The sequence below is a fragment of the Schistocerca nitens genome, chromosome 5, assembly GCF_023898315.1.
Source record: "Schistocerca nitens isolate TAMUIC-IGC-003100 chromosome 5, iqSchNite1.1, whole genome shotgun sequence".
Taxonomy (NCBI): Eukaryota; Metazoa; Arthropoda; class Insecta; order Orthoptera; family Acrididae; genus Schistocerca; species Schistocerca nitens.
Genome location: NC_064618.1, coordinates 108,779,778 through 108,797,799, shown reverse-complemented (window position 1 = coordinate 108,797,799; position 18,022 = coordinate 108,779,778). Strand labels below are relative to the sequence as shown.

Sequence of the window (18,022 nt, the reverse complement as noted above, 5' to 3'; positions counted from 1 at the left end):
GCATTTCAGCAAACTAAGGGCAGAAACTTAGAGGCCATATAACTGGACATCTTTCCTAGATCGCAGTTCGACTATATGAAGCTAAGTCATATGAGGTCTATGATTCATATGAGACTGGGACACGAATGCTACCCTGCACGTTAATACAGTGCGTCCCTGGAGGAGTGGTCAGTGTTAAGGATATAACAGGAACAATCTTTCGAGGCAATGAAGACTAGTAAATGTAGAATACAAAATGCATACGCTAAAAGCCGTTAGCACCTCTTCGTGTTCACTACTGTGAAACAAATCTCTACTACTGCAAGCTCTTTGGTTTCCATGATTTGGGATTTTTTTAAGGCACAAGGACCAAAAAAATATCACTTTCTAGTGAACGTGAGCTCTAAAATGTTTGCCTCAAAAGCTCCGAATACCCGTGCAGTGGGAGACGTGTGTTTTACAGCAACGAAGGCGAACAAGTGCACATCGCTCTTAACGTTTGCACTTCGTAGCCCATGTTTACCGGACATTTTTTTTTCTTATTTTAACCTCACCACAAAATAAATTCCGTAACCTCCCAACAGTAAAAACAATAATTATTTATATCATTCACATTTAGTGTAAGCTTCCAACACATTTATTCCGTAACCTCCCAACAGCAAAAAATAATATAAATAATATTCTCATTTAGCGTAACTACCGAACAGTGAAAATATGTATAGCATTGACATTGCGGCTAATCTCTCAATAAAATTGCGACTCACTTATAACCTTTCAATAATTGACTGTGAATTTAAACTGGTAAATTTTGGACGTCACCAGTGTTGCGTCATGGCCCTGAAAATTCATTCTGAATAAATTGAAAAATCTTACCTCAATTAGGTCCCTGGATAACGCGTATATATCTGATCCTATAAGAAATTTTTCTGGCGCAGGTCTGTGCAATGCTGCCCGATAGATTTGTCATGTATAAAAAGAAACAACTGATTTTTCCTTTCAATAATCGGGATGACCAAGGATTGGAGAAATTAGTATATTCTTTAAATTGAAATGAATGGTTGTCAAAAGTTACTTTTTATGAGAAACATTATTATTAAGAGATTTTTAAAACATTTACATGGGACTTGATATAACAATACTACATATGCGCGAGGCTGCTTTTACCTTATACTACAACGCTGAGGCTACGCCATCGCTCCACCACGACCGGCCCAGCCAACACGATACACCGGACTGCTAGCTACTACTACACAGTTCCTACTGCAGTCAACACTGCTCTTTGGTCTCAGATTCTCTTATAGCTTACATATCGCAGGCAGCGCGTGAGCAATCCATCGAAATTACATCTGCTCGAGTGCGCTAGCAACAAATTCCTTAATCATGGACCTCTTACATTATGTTTATTCATACTGTCTCCTAAAATATGGAAAGCAAAGTGCTTGCAGTATAAGAGATTTGTTTCATAGTACCGAAGATGAGGAAGTTTCCTTCGAATGATGGTTCCTGCCATGTCCCTCAATATTGACACCCTGTAACTACTTTCTTAATACTGTGATCAGGATGAAGCTGACTTGGACAACATGAATCATAGGAAACTGATATGCACGAAGTAGAATGAAGCACAGGAATTACTGTGCAGCCAACTGGTACAACGGACTTTCCCCTGTCTACGTGTGTTGCATCCTTAGTTAAAGATTCGAATTAAGTAAGTTCAGTTTGATAGCGGAATGCTAGAAAGACGTAGATATGCAGGTTTAAGCCCTGTACTACGGTTCCACATGGTTCAGTCCGGTCGTTGGTCATTGGAATGATGATTTGTGTGAATGTGTAGTTGTTGTGGTTTTCGGTCCGAAGACTGGTTAGATGCAGCTCTCCATGCTGCTCTATCCTGTGCAAACCTCTTCATCTCTGAATAACTACTGCAACCTAAGTGCTTCTGATCAGCTCACTGTATTCATTGCTTTCTCTCTACGATATTCATCTCCCCCCCCCCCCCCCCCTGCCCACATCTCTGCAATACTGCATTGGTCATGCTTTGATGCCTCAGAATATGTAATATCAACCAGTTCCTTCTTTCAGTCATGTTTTTACACAAATTACAAATTTCTTTTCTCCCCAGCTCTGTTCAGTACCTCAATACTAATTACGCGATCCACACATCTATTATTCAACATTCTTCTGTGGGGGCGACATTTCAAAAGCTTCTGCTCTCTTCTTGTGTGAGCTGTTTATCGTCCATGGCTACACTCCATACAAATACTTTCGGAAAAGACCTTTTAACACGTAAATCCATATTCGATGTTAACAAATATATCTTTTTAAAAGCGCTTTTCTTGCTTTTCCAGTCTTACAATTGATATCCCCTTACTTGGGCATCATTAGTTATTTTTCTGCTGAAATGGCAAAACTCTCATCATCTACTGTAAGTGTCTCGCTTCCTAATCTAATTCCTTCCGTATCACCCGATGTAAGGTGTTCTAAAACTATCCATTCATGTTAATACAGCAGGTAGAGAAAATCAAAACAAAATATGTTTGGTTAAGGTGCATAAGATCCACGACAGCTATTATTGATGCTAGGGACCATTTAAACAAAAGGTAGTTTAGCATGCTAATTTCAGCAGTATCATTCACAGGGCCCAAGTCTCCCTGCAGACAGTGCCTGCTCTTGCTAAATTCTCAAGACCTGTTCGAATGCGGTGCCACTGGCCTGTATGCACGCAGTACATCGTCGGGCCATTGACTGTTGTGTCCGTTCGAAGATTCAAATGGTTCAAATGGCTCTGAGCACTATGGGACTCAACTGCTGAGGTTATTAGTCCCCTAGGACTTAGAACTAGTTAAACCTAACTAACCTAAGGACATCACAAACATCCACGCCCGAGGCAGGATTCGAACCTGCGACCGTAGCGGTCTTGCGGTGCCAGACTGCAGCGCCTTTAACCGCACGGCCACTTCGGCCGGCGTTCGAAGATTCCTGGCATGGCCGCAGCGTTTGCATCAGCGACAGCAATTACAGCGATGAGGCCTTCTTCTTTTTCAATAACAGTACACATTCATAGTCAGCAGTACTAACAAAGGGTTCCATAACATTACAAGTAGACTTCTGACATCATATGTCCCTTATGGAAATATTCTTGTTTTGATGTTAGCTCTTGTATTAATTTGAGCGTAGAGCATGTATATTGAAGGCCCAATGCGGATTGTGACTGTGTGTTTGGGCTAATCTCAGGGGCTACTGTGTGGATTTTGATAAGATTTCACTAATAGACAGACCGATGCACGAGGAAGGTTTGTGTACATAGGGTTGTCCATTGATCGTGACCGAGCCAAATATCTCATGAAATAAGTGTCAAACCAAAAAACTACAAAGACGGAAACTTGTCTAGCTTGAAGGGGGAAACCAGATGGCGCTATGGTTAGCCCGATATATGGCGCTGCCATAGGTCAGACAGATATCAACTGCGTTTTTTTTAAATAGGAACCCCCATTTTTATTACATATTCGTGTAGTACGTAAAGAAATATGAATGTTTTAGTTGGACCACTTATTTCACTTTGTGATACATGGCGCTGTAATAGTCACAAACATATGGCGCACAATTTTAGACGAACAGTTGGTAACAGGTAGGTTTTTTAAATTAAAATACAGAACGTAGGTACGTTTGAACATTTTATTTCGGTTGTTCCAATCTGATACATGTACCTTTGTGATCTTATCATTTCTGAGAACGCATGCTGTTACAGCGTGATTACTCGAAATACAACATTAATGCAATAAATGCTCAAAATGATGTCCGTCAACCTCAATGCATTTGGCAATACGTGAACGACATTCCTCTCAACGGCGAGTAGTTAGCCTTCCGTAATGTTCGCACATGCATTGACAATGCGCTGACGCACGTTGTCAGGCGTTCTCGGAGGATCACGATAGCAAATATCCTTCAACTTTTCCCACAGAAAGAAATCCTGGGACGTCAGATCCGGTGAACGTGCGACCCATGGTATGGTGCTTCGACGACCAATCAACCTGTCATGAAATGTGCTATTCGATACCGCTTCAACCACACGCGAGCTATGTGGCGGACATCCATCATGTTGGAAGTACATCGCCATTCTGTCATGCAGTGAAACGTCTTGTAGTAACGTCGGTAGAACATTACGTAGGAAATCAGCATACATTGCGCCATTTAGAGTGCCATCGATAAAATGGGGGCCAATTATCATTCCTCCCATTAATTCCGCACCATATATTAACCCGCCAAGGTCGCTGATGTTACACTGTCGCAGCCATCGTGGATTTTCCATTTCCCAACAGTGCATATTATGTCGGTTTAAGTTACCGCTGTTGACGCTTCGTCGCAAAAAATCTGTCATCGTCCGGTAATTTCTCTGCCCAGTGGCAGAACAGTACACGACGTTCAAAGTCGTCGCCATGCAATTACTGGTACCTACAAATATGGTACGGGTGCAATCGATGTTGATGCAGCATTCTCAACACCAACGTTTTTGAGATTCCCCATTCTCGCGCAATTTGTCTGCTACTGGTGTGCAGATTAGCCGCGACAGCTGCTAAAACACCTACATGGGCATCATCATTTGTTGCATGTCGTGGTTAACGTTTCACATCTGGATGAACACTTCCTGTTGTCTGAAATAACGTAACTATCCGGTGAACGGTCCGGACACTTGGATGATGTCGCCCAGGATACCGAGCAGCATACATAGCACACGACCGTTGGGCATTTTGATCACAATAGCCATACATCAACACGATATCGACCTTTTCCGCAATTGGTAAACGGTCCATTTTAACACGGGTAATGTATCACGTAGCAAATACCATCCGCATTGGCGGAATGCTACGTGATACCACGTACTTATACGTTTGTGGCTATTACAGTGCCATCTATCACAAAGCGAAAAAAGTGGTCCAACTCAAACATTCATATTTCTTTACGTACTATATACGGGGTGTTACAAAAAGGTACGGCCAAACTTTCAGGAAACACTCCTCACACACAAATAAAGAAAAGATGTTATGTGGACATGTGTCCGGAAACGCTTAATTTCCATGTTAGAGCTCATTTTAGTTTCGTCAGTATGTACTGTACTTCCTCGATTCACCGCCAGTTGGCCCAATTGAAGTACAGTACTAGCATCAAGCACATCAGTACGTAGCGTCAACAGGTTAGTGTTCATCACGAACGTCGTTTTGCAGTCAGTGCAATGTTTACAAATGTGGAGTTGGCGGATGCCCATTTGATGTATGGATTAGCACGGGGCAATAGCCGTGGCGCGGTACGTTTGTATCGAGATAGATTTCCAGAACGAAGGTGTCCCACAGGAAGACGTTCGACGCAATTGATCGGCGTCTTAGGGAGCACGGAACATTCCAGCCTATGACTCGCGACTGGGGAAGACCTAGAACGACTAGGACACCTGCAATGGACGAGGCAATTCTTCTTGCAGTTGACGATAACCCTAATGTCAGCGTCAGAGAAGTTGCTGCTGTACAAGGTAACGTTGACCACGTCACTGTATGGAGAGTGCTACGGGAGAACCAGTTGTTTCCGTACCATGTACAGCGTGTGCAGGCACTGTCAGTAGCTGATTGGCCTCCACGGGTACACTTCTGCGAATGGTTCATCCAACAATGTGTCAATCCTCATTTCAGTGCAAATGTTCTCTTTACGGATGAGGCTTCATTCCAACGTGATCAAATTGTAAATTTTCACAATCAACATGTGTGGGCTGACGAGAATCCGCACGCAATTGTGCAATCACGTCATCAACACAGATTTTCTGTGATAGTTTGGGCAGGCATTGTCGGTGATGTCTCGATTGGGCCCCATGTTCTCAATGGAGCATGTTATCATGATTTCATACGGGATACTCTACCTGTGCTGCTAGAACATGTGCCTTTACGACACAACATGTGCATTTCAGTAGAAGTGTTCGTACGCTTCTCAACAACAGATTCAGTGACCGATGGATTGGTAGGAGCGGACCAATTCCATGGCCTCCACGCTCTCCTGACCTCAACCCTCTTGACTTTCATTTATGGGGGCTTTTGAAACCTCTTGTCTACGTAACCCCGGCACCAAATGTAGAGATGGGGTACTGATGACCTTGCTGTTTAGTCCCCCTTAAACATCCCAACAACCACCACCAAATGTAGAGACTCTTCGTGCTCGTATTGTGGACGGCTGTGATACAATACGCCATTCTCCAGGGCTGCATCAGCGCATCAGGGATTCCATGCGACGGAGGGTGGATGCATGTATCCTCGCTAACGGAGGACATTTTGAACATTTCCTGTGACAAAGTGCTGGTACGTTCTGTTGCTTTGTGTTTCCATTCCATGATTAATGTGATTTGAAGAGAAGTAATAAAATGAGCTCTAACATGGAAAGTAAGCGTTTCCGGACACATGTCCACATAACATATTTTCTTTCTTTGTGTTTGAGGAATGTTTCCTGAAAGTTTGGCCGAACCTTTTTGTAACACCCTGTATAATAAAAATGGGTGTTCCTATTTGAAAAAAACGCACTGGATTTCCGTGTGATCTATGGCAGCGCCATATAGCTGCCCAACCATAGCGCCATCTGGTTTCCGTCTTCAAGCTAGACAAGTTTCGTTCTTTGTAGTTTTTTCGTTTGATGCTTATTTCGTGACATTTTTTGGCCCGGTCACTATCAATGGGCCACCCTGTATAATTTATAAATAATTCGTGAAATACTGAGTTAGAGTTCCCCACAATTGCCAAAACGCCGCCACTGCCATCTATTGAGGAACTGCGGAACTGCGTGGAAACACAGGAGATGGCCGCCCTATTGCATAATCAGGGCGATACGAGATACCACTACACCGGCAGGCTGGCGCGAGCTGGCGCCAACTTCCTAAATGAACTGTAAAGCACGACGTATCATGTATCAAGCTGGAGTTAATATGTAGAGTTAACATGTAAGAAGTGTGAAGGGAAATGTGGCATATGTTACACAGAAAACATAACCCTTGTCGAACTGGATGTGCAGTCGGGAATCTGATAAGTGGGCGAAGATCGCGCCGAACTCTACAGCGGGCGGGGAGCCTGGGTGATTGATGCATTGGCTTGCAGCTGCTCTCGTCACCACGAGACATCACTCCAAACTGCAACTGAGTGTCGAATCGATAACATTCTACCTCCTGAGAACCTTGCTAGAGTCTCCTGCTTAAATGGTTTGCTATCATGACCATTGTAATAGACTTCTTTCAATTAACTTTGGTTTCTCGAAGGAATCACGTGTGTATATACAAGGTACGTCCGAAAAGTTCGGTGTATGGTTTCAGAAAATAACGAAAACAACACTTGCAAACAAAATACCTTTGTTGGCCTTGAAAGAAGTCACCATTAGCTACAAGTTACGTCTGACATAGATTGTAAGGCTGTTGGGAACTGTCATCAAAAGTTTCTTGTTGAATTATCTAAGCACCGTGGTCAACCGTTGTTGGATATCCGCTTCATTACAGGAGATGAGACCTGCTGCTGCCAACACGATGCGGAAACCAAGCGGCCGTCAGTAACGTGGTGAGCATCGCTTCCTCAAAAAAAAAAAAAAAAAAAAGGTTCAAATGGCTCTGAGCACTATGGGACTCAACATCTTAGGTCATAAGTCCCCTAGAACTTAGAACTACTTAAACCTAACTAACCTAAGGACATCACACACACCCATGCCCGAGGCAGGATTCGAACCTGCGACCGTTGCAGTCCCGCGGTTCCGGACTGCAGCGCCAGAACCGCACGGCCACCGCGGCCGGCATCGCTTCCTCGCCTGTCAAAACATGTCGGCTCTTACTAAATCCAAGATTGATGTTGATCGCCTTTTTCGACAGCTAGGACTTGATCCATCATGAATTTCTACCCGAGGGAAAAGGGAGACATGGTGAACACCTTGCCACTGACTCGCCTGGTCACCGTATCGTACTGGTAGCACCAGGTCTAATCTCCTGTAGCGATGAGGATATCCGACAACGTGTGACCACGGTGCTTCGAGCGATTCCACAAGATGCGTTGACTGACTGTTCCCAACAGCTTTACAATCGATGCTACACGTCATAACTTGTAGCTAATGGTGATTACCTTGAAGGACAGTTAAGGTGCTTCGTTTGTAACACTTGTTTCCATTATTTCCTGAGAGCATTCACCGAACTATGCTGACGCACCTTGTACTTCCTACTGCCCAGCACTAACTTTGCACAGGGAACCCGGCTGGATGAGTACACTGGCGTAACGATAATTTTGTTTGTGGGCCTCTGGGCAGAGCTGTGATCAAAAATTCAGAGAGCAACACTATGTAACTGACAATCATCAGTTTCTCATAAATTAAAAGCTTTACCGTCGTTTGGCTTTGGTTTCCTGAAGGAGTCATCATGTACATCGCTTTGGTTTCCCGAGGATTTGTGAGTTTTGCTTCTTTAACTTCGGGAGCGATGACCAACCGAAATTTGGTTGTGTGCATAGCTAGAGAAGTCACAGCGGACGCCTTTCTCCTAACGAGACGAACGAATCTGCATTTGTTTGGGAGAGATCTGCGGAACTACTGTAGATTCAGTCGTCTCGTGAGCCCAAAAGCGTCGCCGGTACCTTCTCGAACTGTGGACAGAACCAAAATGGCCGTGCAGAGAATTTCGGCCATTCGTTGCACCCGAACTTACCAGGAAAGTACTTGGGCTCGAACAAACAGATCTGTATGAACGTTTGGTTACAGGACCATTATGTACCTCTGAATGTGCTGGTGGGTGTCGTTTTTCTGCAAAACTCTGCAGTCATGCTCTAGATCTCACCGTGTATGTAATTGTAGACGCCATACGCAATGCAGCAATCTTAACTATAAATGTAAATGCGGAATGTCAATAAAATGCGCCGAGCAATACGAATGACTGCAAAACGCACAGTGAAGAAATGCAAGTTGATCGCATGGCATATTTGCACATTCTATAATATCAGTGTTGAACGCCACGTCAATGACACTGTTGAAGTTGTTCACTGGTTCACCAATATCGTAGCCAGCGTTCTGCCACGCGTAACGAAGCATTGGTCTGTATACTCCCGCAGATAACTGATAGTAAATGACAGAATGCATATTCATGATAAAGAATCTGTCGTGCAATTTCGGCTGCGTATTACTGGAACATAGTTTAGTGAAGTCTGTTATTCTCTTGACATATATTGTATATTGTCTGAAGAAATACACACCCAGAGGTTGTGCATATTTTGTAGTTTTAGGCGGAATGATTTTTAAATCTACATGTCTTCCGCCAAGTGCTTCCAGCAGTACTCGTTCATCCTTATGTCCAGACCAGGAGTCACAAAGTACTAATGACTTTCTCGACAAATGTGGATTCAAAACAGACAGGAAAAACGTCTTCAGATGTTGTTTCGTCGTCTTCCCACTCACACTTGCATCTACGACGACATTTGGAGGGCACCGCGTTTCTATTTCGCTTGACACGCGGGGTCCAAACTTTCCACTGGATTCTTGGAAGCAAATATAGAGTTTGTCTGCCAATCGTCCGTCCATTGATATAGCAACATCGATCGTGTAACTATGTGTTGCACAGTTAACTGATTGCAACATCGCGACAATGTTTCTCTCCCCTTTCATGGATAGTGTTCTGTCACACGAAAGTTCATAGTTAAACTGACTCTATTATCGATGTTTTCTCTCGTGATATGCTCATTGACGTCAGCAACAAACTTTTGAGCTCTTTCAATCAGCTCTTCTTCGTCATCCTTATCTTTTCGTGCTTGGAGCACAGTGATACAGCGTGACGTTATCCTAAACTCCTTTTTCAAATTAGTAATAAATCCTAGTGAAGCTGTAAAGTTTGTACACCCGAGATTTCTGGCAATGTCCAATGCCCAATGTTGTAAATGCCAATAATGAACGGTGGAACCGCATTCTCGCGCTTCATCGAATTTCGCCATTACACGCTCCTTGCTGGTCTTGAACACCAGTGTACGATTTCCTTTGAAAACTCTATTTCCTTCTCTTTTCTTTGCCACGTAATCCAGTATGTTTTTAATATTGCTTTTAGACTTCAGTTTAGGGTATCTTTTCAGAAGCTTGTCGTATGTGTCGAAACCTCTTACGTAATAATCATCGTACATGTTCTCCAGTGTGTTGTCATCAAACGCCGTGATGATACCAGCAACTTTAACCTTCTTCTTGGGAGACGGTTGGTATTCACTGTCACTGCCTCCATCGCCTCTTCCCACACCTGCCGTAGCACTACCGTTTGCAATGAGTTGTTCGTCATTATCATCCCTATCATCATCATTATGTGTTGGTGTTACAACAGTATCTGTTTCTAACTTATGCTCATATTTCTGCAATATAACAGATACCAGAAAACATGCAAATGATTCGTCTTCTACACCAATACCATCTTCACGAAGAAGGGTCCTTCGTAACTTCATCCCAACCAATCGCAATACATTAGCAGCGTTGATTACCAATCGCAGAGCCATCTGACGCTTCAATACACAAATAATGTCACAAAACGCAACTTCAGAGGCACACTGCACCGTCCTTGCTGGTCCTGACTGGCGTAACGGCAGGTCAGTGTGCAACGCGGCATGGCATACGCAGAGGCCTCTAACAGACGACTGCAGAGTTTTGCAGATGGGGGAGTATCACTAATGCAATAAGAGACCTTTACATTATTTCTCACACGATTTTGGTGTATTTGTGTTTGTTCGAGTCCAAGTACTTCCTTGGTTAGAGAAGCCATACTCCACAAATCCTCGGGAAACCAGAGCGATGTAGGTGATGTTTCCATCAGGTAATGAAAGTCAACTGACGGTAAACCTTTTAAGTTACACGAAAGTGACTATACTCAGTCACGTAGTGTTGTTCTCTGAAGTTTTGATCACGAATCTGCACAGAGGTACATAAAGAAAATTACCGTTACGCCAGGCTACTCATCCAGCCGGGATACCTGCGCCCAGCTGGTGCGGGTCAGTGGGTACTATGCACAGTGTTGAGCTTATTACTTCAAACTCAAAGTTTCATAACGAGCACTCGCATTGCCTGCAGGGAGAACTGTGACCGTTGAGAGTAACATTGTGCAGCAGCCGCTAGTTGCATACAACTTTCCTTTAGTTTACGTGTTTCACTTGCAACACGCAAGCGTCTAAAGAAACTAAGTAGCCGACAGCCACACGTTGAATACATCTGGCTGTGTACAGTGCCAGCGTCAGGCGAGTGCAGCATGTACACTCCTGGAAATTGAAATAAGAACACCGTGAAATCATTGTCCCAGGAAGGGGAAACTTTATTGACACATTCCTGGGGTCAGATACATCACATGATCACACTGACAGAACCACAGGCACATAGACACAGGCAACAGAGCATGCACAATGTCGGCACTAGTACAGTGTATATCCACCTTTCGCAGCAATGCAGGCTGCTATTCTCCCATGGAGACGATCGTAGAGATGCTGGATGTAGTCCTGTGGAACGGCTTGCCACGCCATTTCCACCTGGCGCCTCAGTTGGACCAGCGTTCGTGCTGGACGTGCAGACCGCGTGAGACGACGCTTCATCCAGTCCCAAACATGCTCAATGGGGGACAGATCCGGAGATCTTGCTGGCCAGGGTAGTTGACTTACACCTTCTAGAGCACGTTGGGTGGCACGGGATACATGCGGACGTGCATTGTCCTGTTGGAACAGCAAGTTCCCTTACCGGTCTAGGAATGGTAGAACGATGGGTTCGATGACGGTTTGGATGTACCGTGCACTATTCAGTGTCCCCTCGACGATCACCAGTGGTGTACGGCCAGTGTAGGAGATCGCTCCCCACACCATGATGCCGGGTGTTGGCCCTGTGTGCCTCGGTCGTATGCGTCCTGATTGTGGCGCTCACCTGCACGGCGCCAAACACGCATACGACCATCATTGGCACCAAGGCAGAAGCGACTCTCATCGCTGAAGACGACACGTCTCCATTCGTCCCTCCATTCACGCCTGTCGCGACACCACTGGAGGCGGGCTGCACGATGTTGGGGCGTGAGCGGAAGACGGCCTAACGGTGTGCGGGACCGTAGCCCAGCTTCATGGAGACGGTTGCGAATGGTCCTCGCCGATACCCCAGGAGCAACAGTGTCCCTAATTTGCTGGGAAGTGGCGGTGCGGTCCCCTACGGCACTGCGTAGGATCCTACGGTCTTGGCGTGCATCCGTGCGTCGCTGCGGTCCGGTCCCAGGTCGACGGGCACGTGCATCTTCCGCCGACCACTGGCGACAACATCGATGTACTGTGGAGACCTCACGTCCCACGTGTTGAGCAATTCGGCGGTACGTCCACCCGGCCTCCCGCATGCCCACTATACGCCCTCGCTCAAAGTCCGTCAACTGCACATACGGTTCACGTCCACGCTGTCGCGGCATGCTACCAGTGTTAAAGACTGCGATGGAGCTCCGTATGCCACGGCAAACTGGCTGACACTGACGGCGGCGGTGCACAAATGCTGCGCAACTAGCGCCATTCGACGGCCAACACCGCGGTTCCTGGTGTGTCCGCTGTGCCGTGCGTGTGATCATTGCTTGTACAGCCCTCTCGCAGTGTCCGGAGCAAGTATGGTGGGTCTGACACACCTGTGTCAATGTGTTCTTTTTTCCATTTCCAGGAGTGTAAAACTTGTGTGTTGACTCTGCAGCCTGGCACTGTGCTCATCGCTAGTAGCCACCGGCTGACGTCACGTTTCGCCTCGCCTGTGCAGGAGCAGACGCCGGCGACGCGCGGCCCGGCGCAGCTGGTGCTGAAGGCGCTCACCAACGGCGAGATCGGCGCCGTGGACTCATGATGGGACGCGACTCCGCTCTCCGGCCAGCGCCTGGGTCCTCCAGCGTAGGCGGCCCGGAAGTCGCTGGAACGACCTGCCTGGAGGCCGCTGGAAGGAAGGGGCGGGACGGCCTCTGCCCCGCCTGCCTCACCCCGCCACCCACACGCCCCTCTTCACGTTAAAACGAGTCGTAACCGAGACCAGTACTCGTTCTCCCCCAAACCCCGTTACTTTTCCACGCCGAATCTTCCGAAGGAACTCATAACCTTTACAAGCAATTCGAGAAGTTTCGGGCGTGATTCTTTTTTCCACCCGAACGCTCCAGTTGCGCTGTCCGATTGTATTTTGCTACGTTTCTTCTTGCTTGTGCGGAAACGGGACTTACGAAAAGGGTCCCAAATCACGAATGTGTCCGTAACGTTCGAGAGGTGCATTTATCTTGTTTTGGATTCGCCAAAATAGAAAGTGTCCTGACACAGAGACACTGTGTGTTAAATTTTCCATTTTTCCGTTTCAAAAACAGCGTGGTATTGAAATACTCGAGTGTTATGTAATCTCAAAGAATATGACTTTAAAAAAGAAAAAAAAAACATAACCTGTCTCGTATGTATTTTTTGTAGAGTCAGCGGAAGTAAGTGTTCACCATGTCCTTCGTGACTGGATACCAGTGCTTCGTACATCATAAACACAGCATGTGTATCAAACATGGTGGTGTGTCAGAGTCAGACACCTATGACCTTACTGAAACTTAGTGACCACCCGCTCATCCAGTCCGCTGCCAGAGCTTTCGATTAACAAAAAGAGAATTAGGATTTTAACAAAACAGTCCAAGAACAAAATCGAGGTGCAATTATTTTGATAAGTGATGAGTGTTTATTGCGGTAATATACTGAAAAACTGGAGGTTTGAAATTCCCTACATTGTTTACACGTTAATGGTTTTACTTCGGTCTGAGTTACAGACCGAATGATGTACGTTCGTGTGATGAGAGAGATGCGGACAATCTAAAATGGAATTCTGGTTAAAACGTGCGACAACATTTAACAGTACACTGATTAAACTGCTTTTAAATGTTCAAATAGCTGCTATCTAAAATACAAAACTCCCCTCAGAACACTGGTGTAGAAACAGGAGACTCAATAGAAGTTGACAAGGGGCGAATGTTGCCGCTTTGACTTGGGGCTTCATTAACTTGCTTGGAAAGAAATGGAAAGAATACCACAGGATGGGACAGGAGTTCTTTAGGCAGACAGCAACGTCGTGTGTGCTTCTGTCATGAAAGGATGAATTTGTTCACAGCGTCTGACATCACACTATTGTGTGAATAGCTCAAGCACACGCTTTATTTAAATACTGAGTTAAAAGGGTCTAACATGTGCGTAGAGTGCAGAACTTAGCTAAAATTACTAGATGAGCGAATCCAATCAGGTTGAAAGCACCAGAAACTGAGATTATTTACTAAGAAATCACAGAGATGTAATATCGAACGGTAATTTTTTGTGCTTTGGTGAAGGACATGCGTTTTGGATTGGTTACTCTAGAAGACCGAAGAACAGAACATGTGCTAAGTATATGATAGTGAGAACATTGCAATCTATACTCATACTGTAAGAGAATGACTCACAGTGAAAAAGAAATGAGTGATAGTTTCATATCAATTGTAAAACTGGTCTAATATTTTTATGGTCAGATATAACTTGTTCAGTTCGGTAAGGGTGACCGTAAAGGCGGTTCTGTTTCCAGGTACTTTAGTTTGTGAATTATACATAACAAAAACCCAGCAAAATCTGAACACAATGTATTTGCAAGTTGCTGAAATGGAAAACTTTTACATATTGATGGAAGTCACGTTCTGAAAAAGTTGTCGCTGAGTAACAAGGTACATATGTTTGCGACGCTATTTTAGGATGAAAGAAATAATCCTGCACTGTTATTTTCAGTCTTTACATGCCCTTCCGTTGTCTGGAACCTCAACAAAACATGGCAAGCGCCTTGCTTCTTTTAAATCTTCCTAAATCATTCGACTCTAAATCGGAACCCATGCAATTACGGCAAGAAAGTGTTATTTTTCTAGCGAAATATGGGACCTATGTAAAAATTTCATAAAATGTTGAACGTTATTTTACTTATCGTTTAAGCTGAACATCAAAGACATGTTGCCACACAGACGGGTCGAAGCCATATCAGAAAATGATGAAGAGATTATTGTAGAAAATTATAGTTTAAGATCGTTGTAAATAAATTTTGTGAGAATTTTCCCAGTTCGTATATTCATTAAGTTAGGAAGTATGAAGAATTTTATCGCTACGTCTTACGTTGTGGTTAAATGACATTTTGATTATGAACAACAAGAAAAACTCCAGATCTGTGAAAGTACGTGGTTTTAAGTGAACAAATGTAGAAAACAGTATTTTACTTTCCGAAAGAAGAAAGAAAATTTACGAATCTGATTCGCTTCGTGTAGTGTTCCCATGTGTGTTTCTATTTCAATGTAGCTGCATTTGTAATAGAGAGCTGATGTATAAAAATAAAGCATTTCGTTTAGAAACTTGTATTGACTTTTTATGCACCTTACTGCACCACCATTACATGATTATGCAGAATAGATTTACGATTACTCCAGATATGTCATTATACGCGAATGTACGATGCACTGCAGTTACTTATGTTCCATTGTAATATCAGCAACCTTCCATCCAAATTAAGACTTCCGTCGTATTTTGGGCAGTGTGCCTAGCTGAGAAATGGTTGGTTGGTTGGTTTGGGCGGTAAAGGGACCAAACTTGACAAGTGGTCTATTAACGAACTGATTTGAAAACGAATCCACTCACACATGGAAAACATTTTGTTTTATATAATCAACATGGTGTTTAGAAATAAATATTCTATAAAGAGTAAATATTCCATGCAAGAACAGAAAGATTTTTCACAACCCTCTTGGATCTCATGAAAGGTAAGGTGGCTAAGGGGATAAACTACAGTGAAGCAGACACACTGACAATTTTACAGCTTGTAGACCGGTAGCTACACTACGTTACTAGTAGCTGCCGACATAGGGCAAGATCAGTTTTGGTTCCGAAGAAAAATAGCAACACTCGAAGCAATAATGTCACCATGGCTTTTCTCAGAACACAAAATGAAGGAAGGCCAATTCATATTTATAGCACTTATTGAGTTACAGACATTTTGAAATTCTGAAAGTAATGTGTGTAAAATACAGGCAGCGAAAGGTTTTGTACAACTTTTAAAGAAACCGGGATCGAAGGACATGAAGAGAGTAGGGTAGGGCTGAACTCTAGTTCCGATCTTGTTCAATGCCTAGACTGAGCTAGCGCTAACGAAAACTGAGGTGGAAGTGGGACAGCATATTAAAGCTCTGACAGAAAACTAAAAAGTTGAGGTTTGCCGATCTCATCCGTAATTCCGTCGGACACGGTGAGGGACTGGATAGGATGGATATTGCCTTGTTAGCTGAAAGTCAACATAAGTAAAACAAGTATGTCAGACAGAAATCGCAATAAAGCAGGAGATACCGACGAAAGTAGATTACGAAATGATACAATGAAAGCCTTAAATAAGTTTTGCTGTTTGAGGAGCTGAACGACTGCTGATGGCCGTAGCTGAGACGAAGTAAAACGTAGGATGCGTAGCAAGTACCGTGTCTCACGCAAACTCAAATTTGTTACTGTAAAATATGAATTTAACTGTTAGAAATTCTTTTTTGATTGTATTTGTGTAGGATATAGCCTTAAACATAAGTAAAACGTGGATAATAATCAGCACAGACAAGAAGGGAATTGTAACGTTCGAAATGTGGTGCTGCAGAAGAATGCTGAAAATTAACGGGTATATCGACCAACTGTTATCGATTAAATCGAATCGCGAAGGAAGGTAAGTGTTTCCAAGTTTGAAAAAACTAAGAGTCGGTGTATAGGGCACATCCTCAGGCTTCAATAAATTATTGATTTGGTAGTGGAAGGAGCTATGTGTGTTCGTGCGCGCACGTGCACACGTTTGTGTGTGTGTATGTGTGTTTTTGGGGGCGGAGAGTGAGAGGCTAACAATGTAGTGTCTGTAACAACACCACTATCGGTTGTATATGCGTAGGGGGGTTAGAAACAGGCTCAAAAGCTTGTAAGGATGTTGCAGGGTAAGTTGTGCTGAAAAATAACAGTTAAGTAAAAAATTCGGAACATTGCGCCGTTTCCGAGTAAATTGGCATTGAAGTTAGCCAATTAGGCAGTTACGCCCGAAAATTCAAGCGGCCCGCCATATACAGTTAGTGTCAGATGTTCTCATAGTGTAGGCGACAGCGCACAAGACTGCTCAGTCTTCGTTCGGGTTCGACCGTTACCACCGTCCCTTTTCCAATTTTTGTTTCGCTCTCTTGTACGGTGTTAGGAAACTAAACTTTAGAGCAAGTTTGGCAATACTGTCTCTGGCGAACCGCTTGATACAAGGACTGTTCAAATAACTCCGGAACACTCGTAATTTCGCTCAGGTTGTATGTTGCGATTGGCATCCTTGCGCACGCCTGTGTTTAGTGTGTAAATACCAGAAGTTTCATTGCTGTATGCCTGTTAATTATTGTTCAGTGCTGTACTGAGCAGAGCGTTGTGTCGCACAGTTTGCGAATTTCGAGATGGCAGAGTTAGAGGAGCAACGCGTCTGCATTAAATTTTGTGTGAAACTCAAGAAAACCGTTTACGCTGATGAGTACTTAAGCCGTACTCCGTGTTAAGAATGGTTCGCACAGTTTAAAAATGGCGCACAGCCACCTGATTGGCCAGCTCCAACGCTAATAAACCGGAAACGTCTCAACATATTGATTTTTTTCTTAACAATTATTTCTCAGCAGAATGCGGCCTATAAGACCCTTAACTTTTCAGACTGTTTCTCAGCAATAATTTTGTATGATTAACAGAAACACATAGGCTTCGAAACCAATCACATACAATAATGTCACACCAGTAACTATAGCTGAAGGAGAAGTTATTAGTTCTCTACGATAAGGAGCTCAAATTGCACATAGTCCACTAAAATGAAAGAAAGACGAACGGGTCCGTCACTTCGTCTCGTGACACAGTAACTGCGGAAGCATTCGTCGTCCATCTTCAGTGAGCTCGCTTTTTCAGGATAGTAGCTTCGATTATCGATCATACAATTTTCCAGCCAGTGTTGACTATTTCTTCTGACATGTTACATTCTTGTT

The 18,022-nt window shown here is 44.0% G+C and overlaps 1 protein-coding gene across 1 annotated transcript in view; it reads left to right on the top strand.

Moving 5' to 3' along the window:
- The window catches only part of LOC126259844 (RNA-binding protein Raly-like), a 1,182,113-nt gene extending 1,166,779 nt beyond the window's left edge, over positions 1–15,334 (top strand). Inside the window, exon 10 of the mRNA XM_049956900.1 lies at positions 12,748–15,334. Coding sequence (XP_049812857.1) covers positions 12,748–12,831 — 84 coding nt within the window. The 3' untranslated portion in view covers positions 12,832–15,334. The remainder of the gene's footprint in view (positions 1–12,747) is intronic.
- Positions 15,335–18,022: the final 2,688 nt, after the last annotated feature.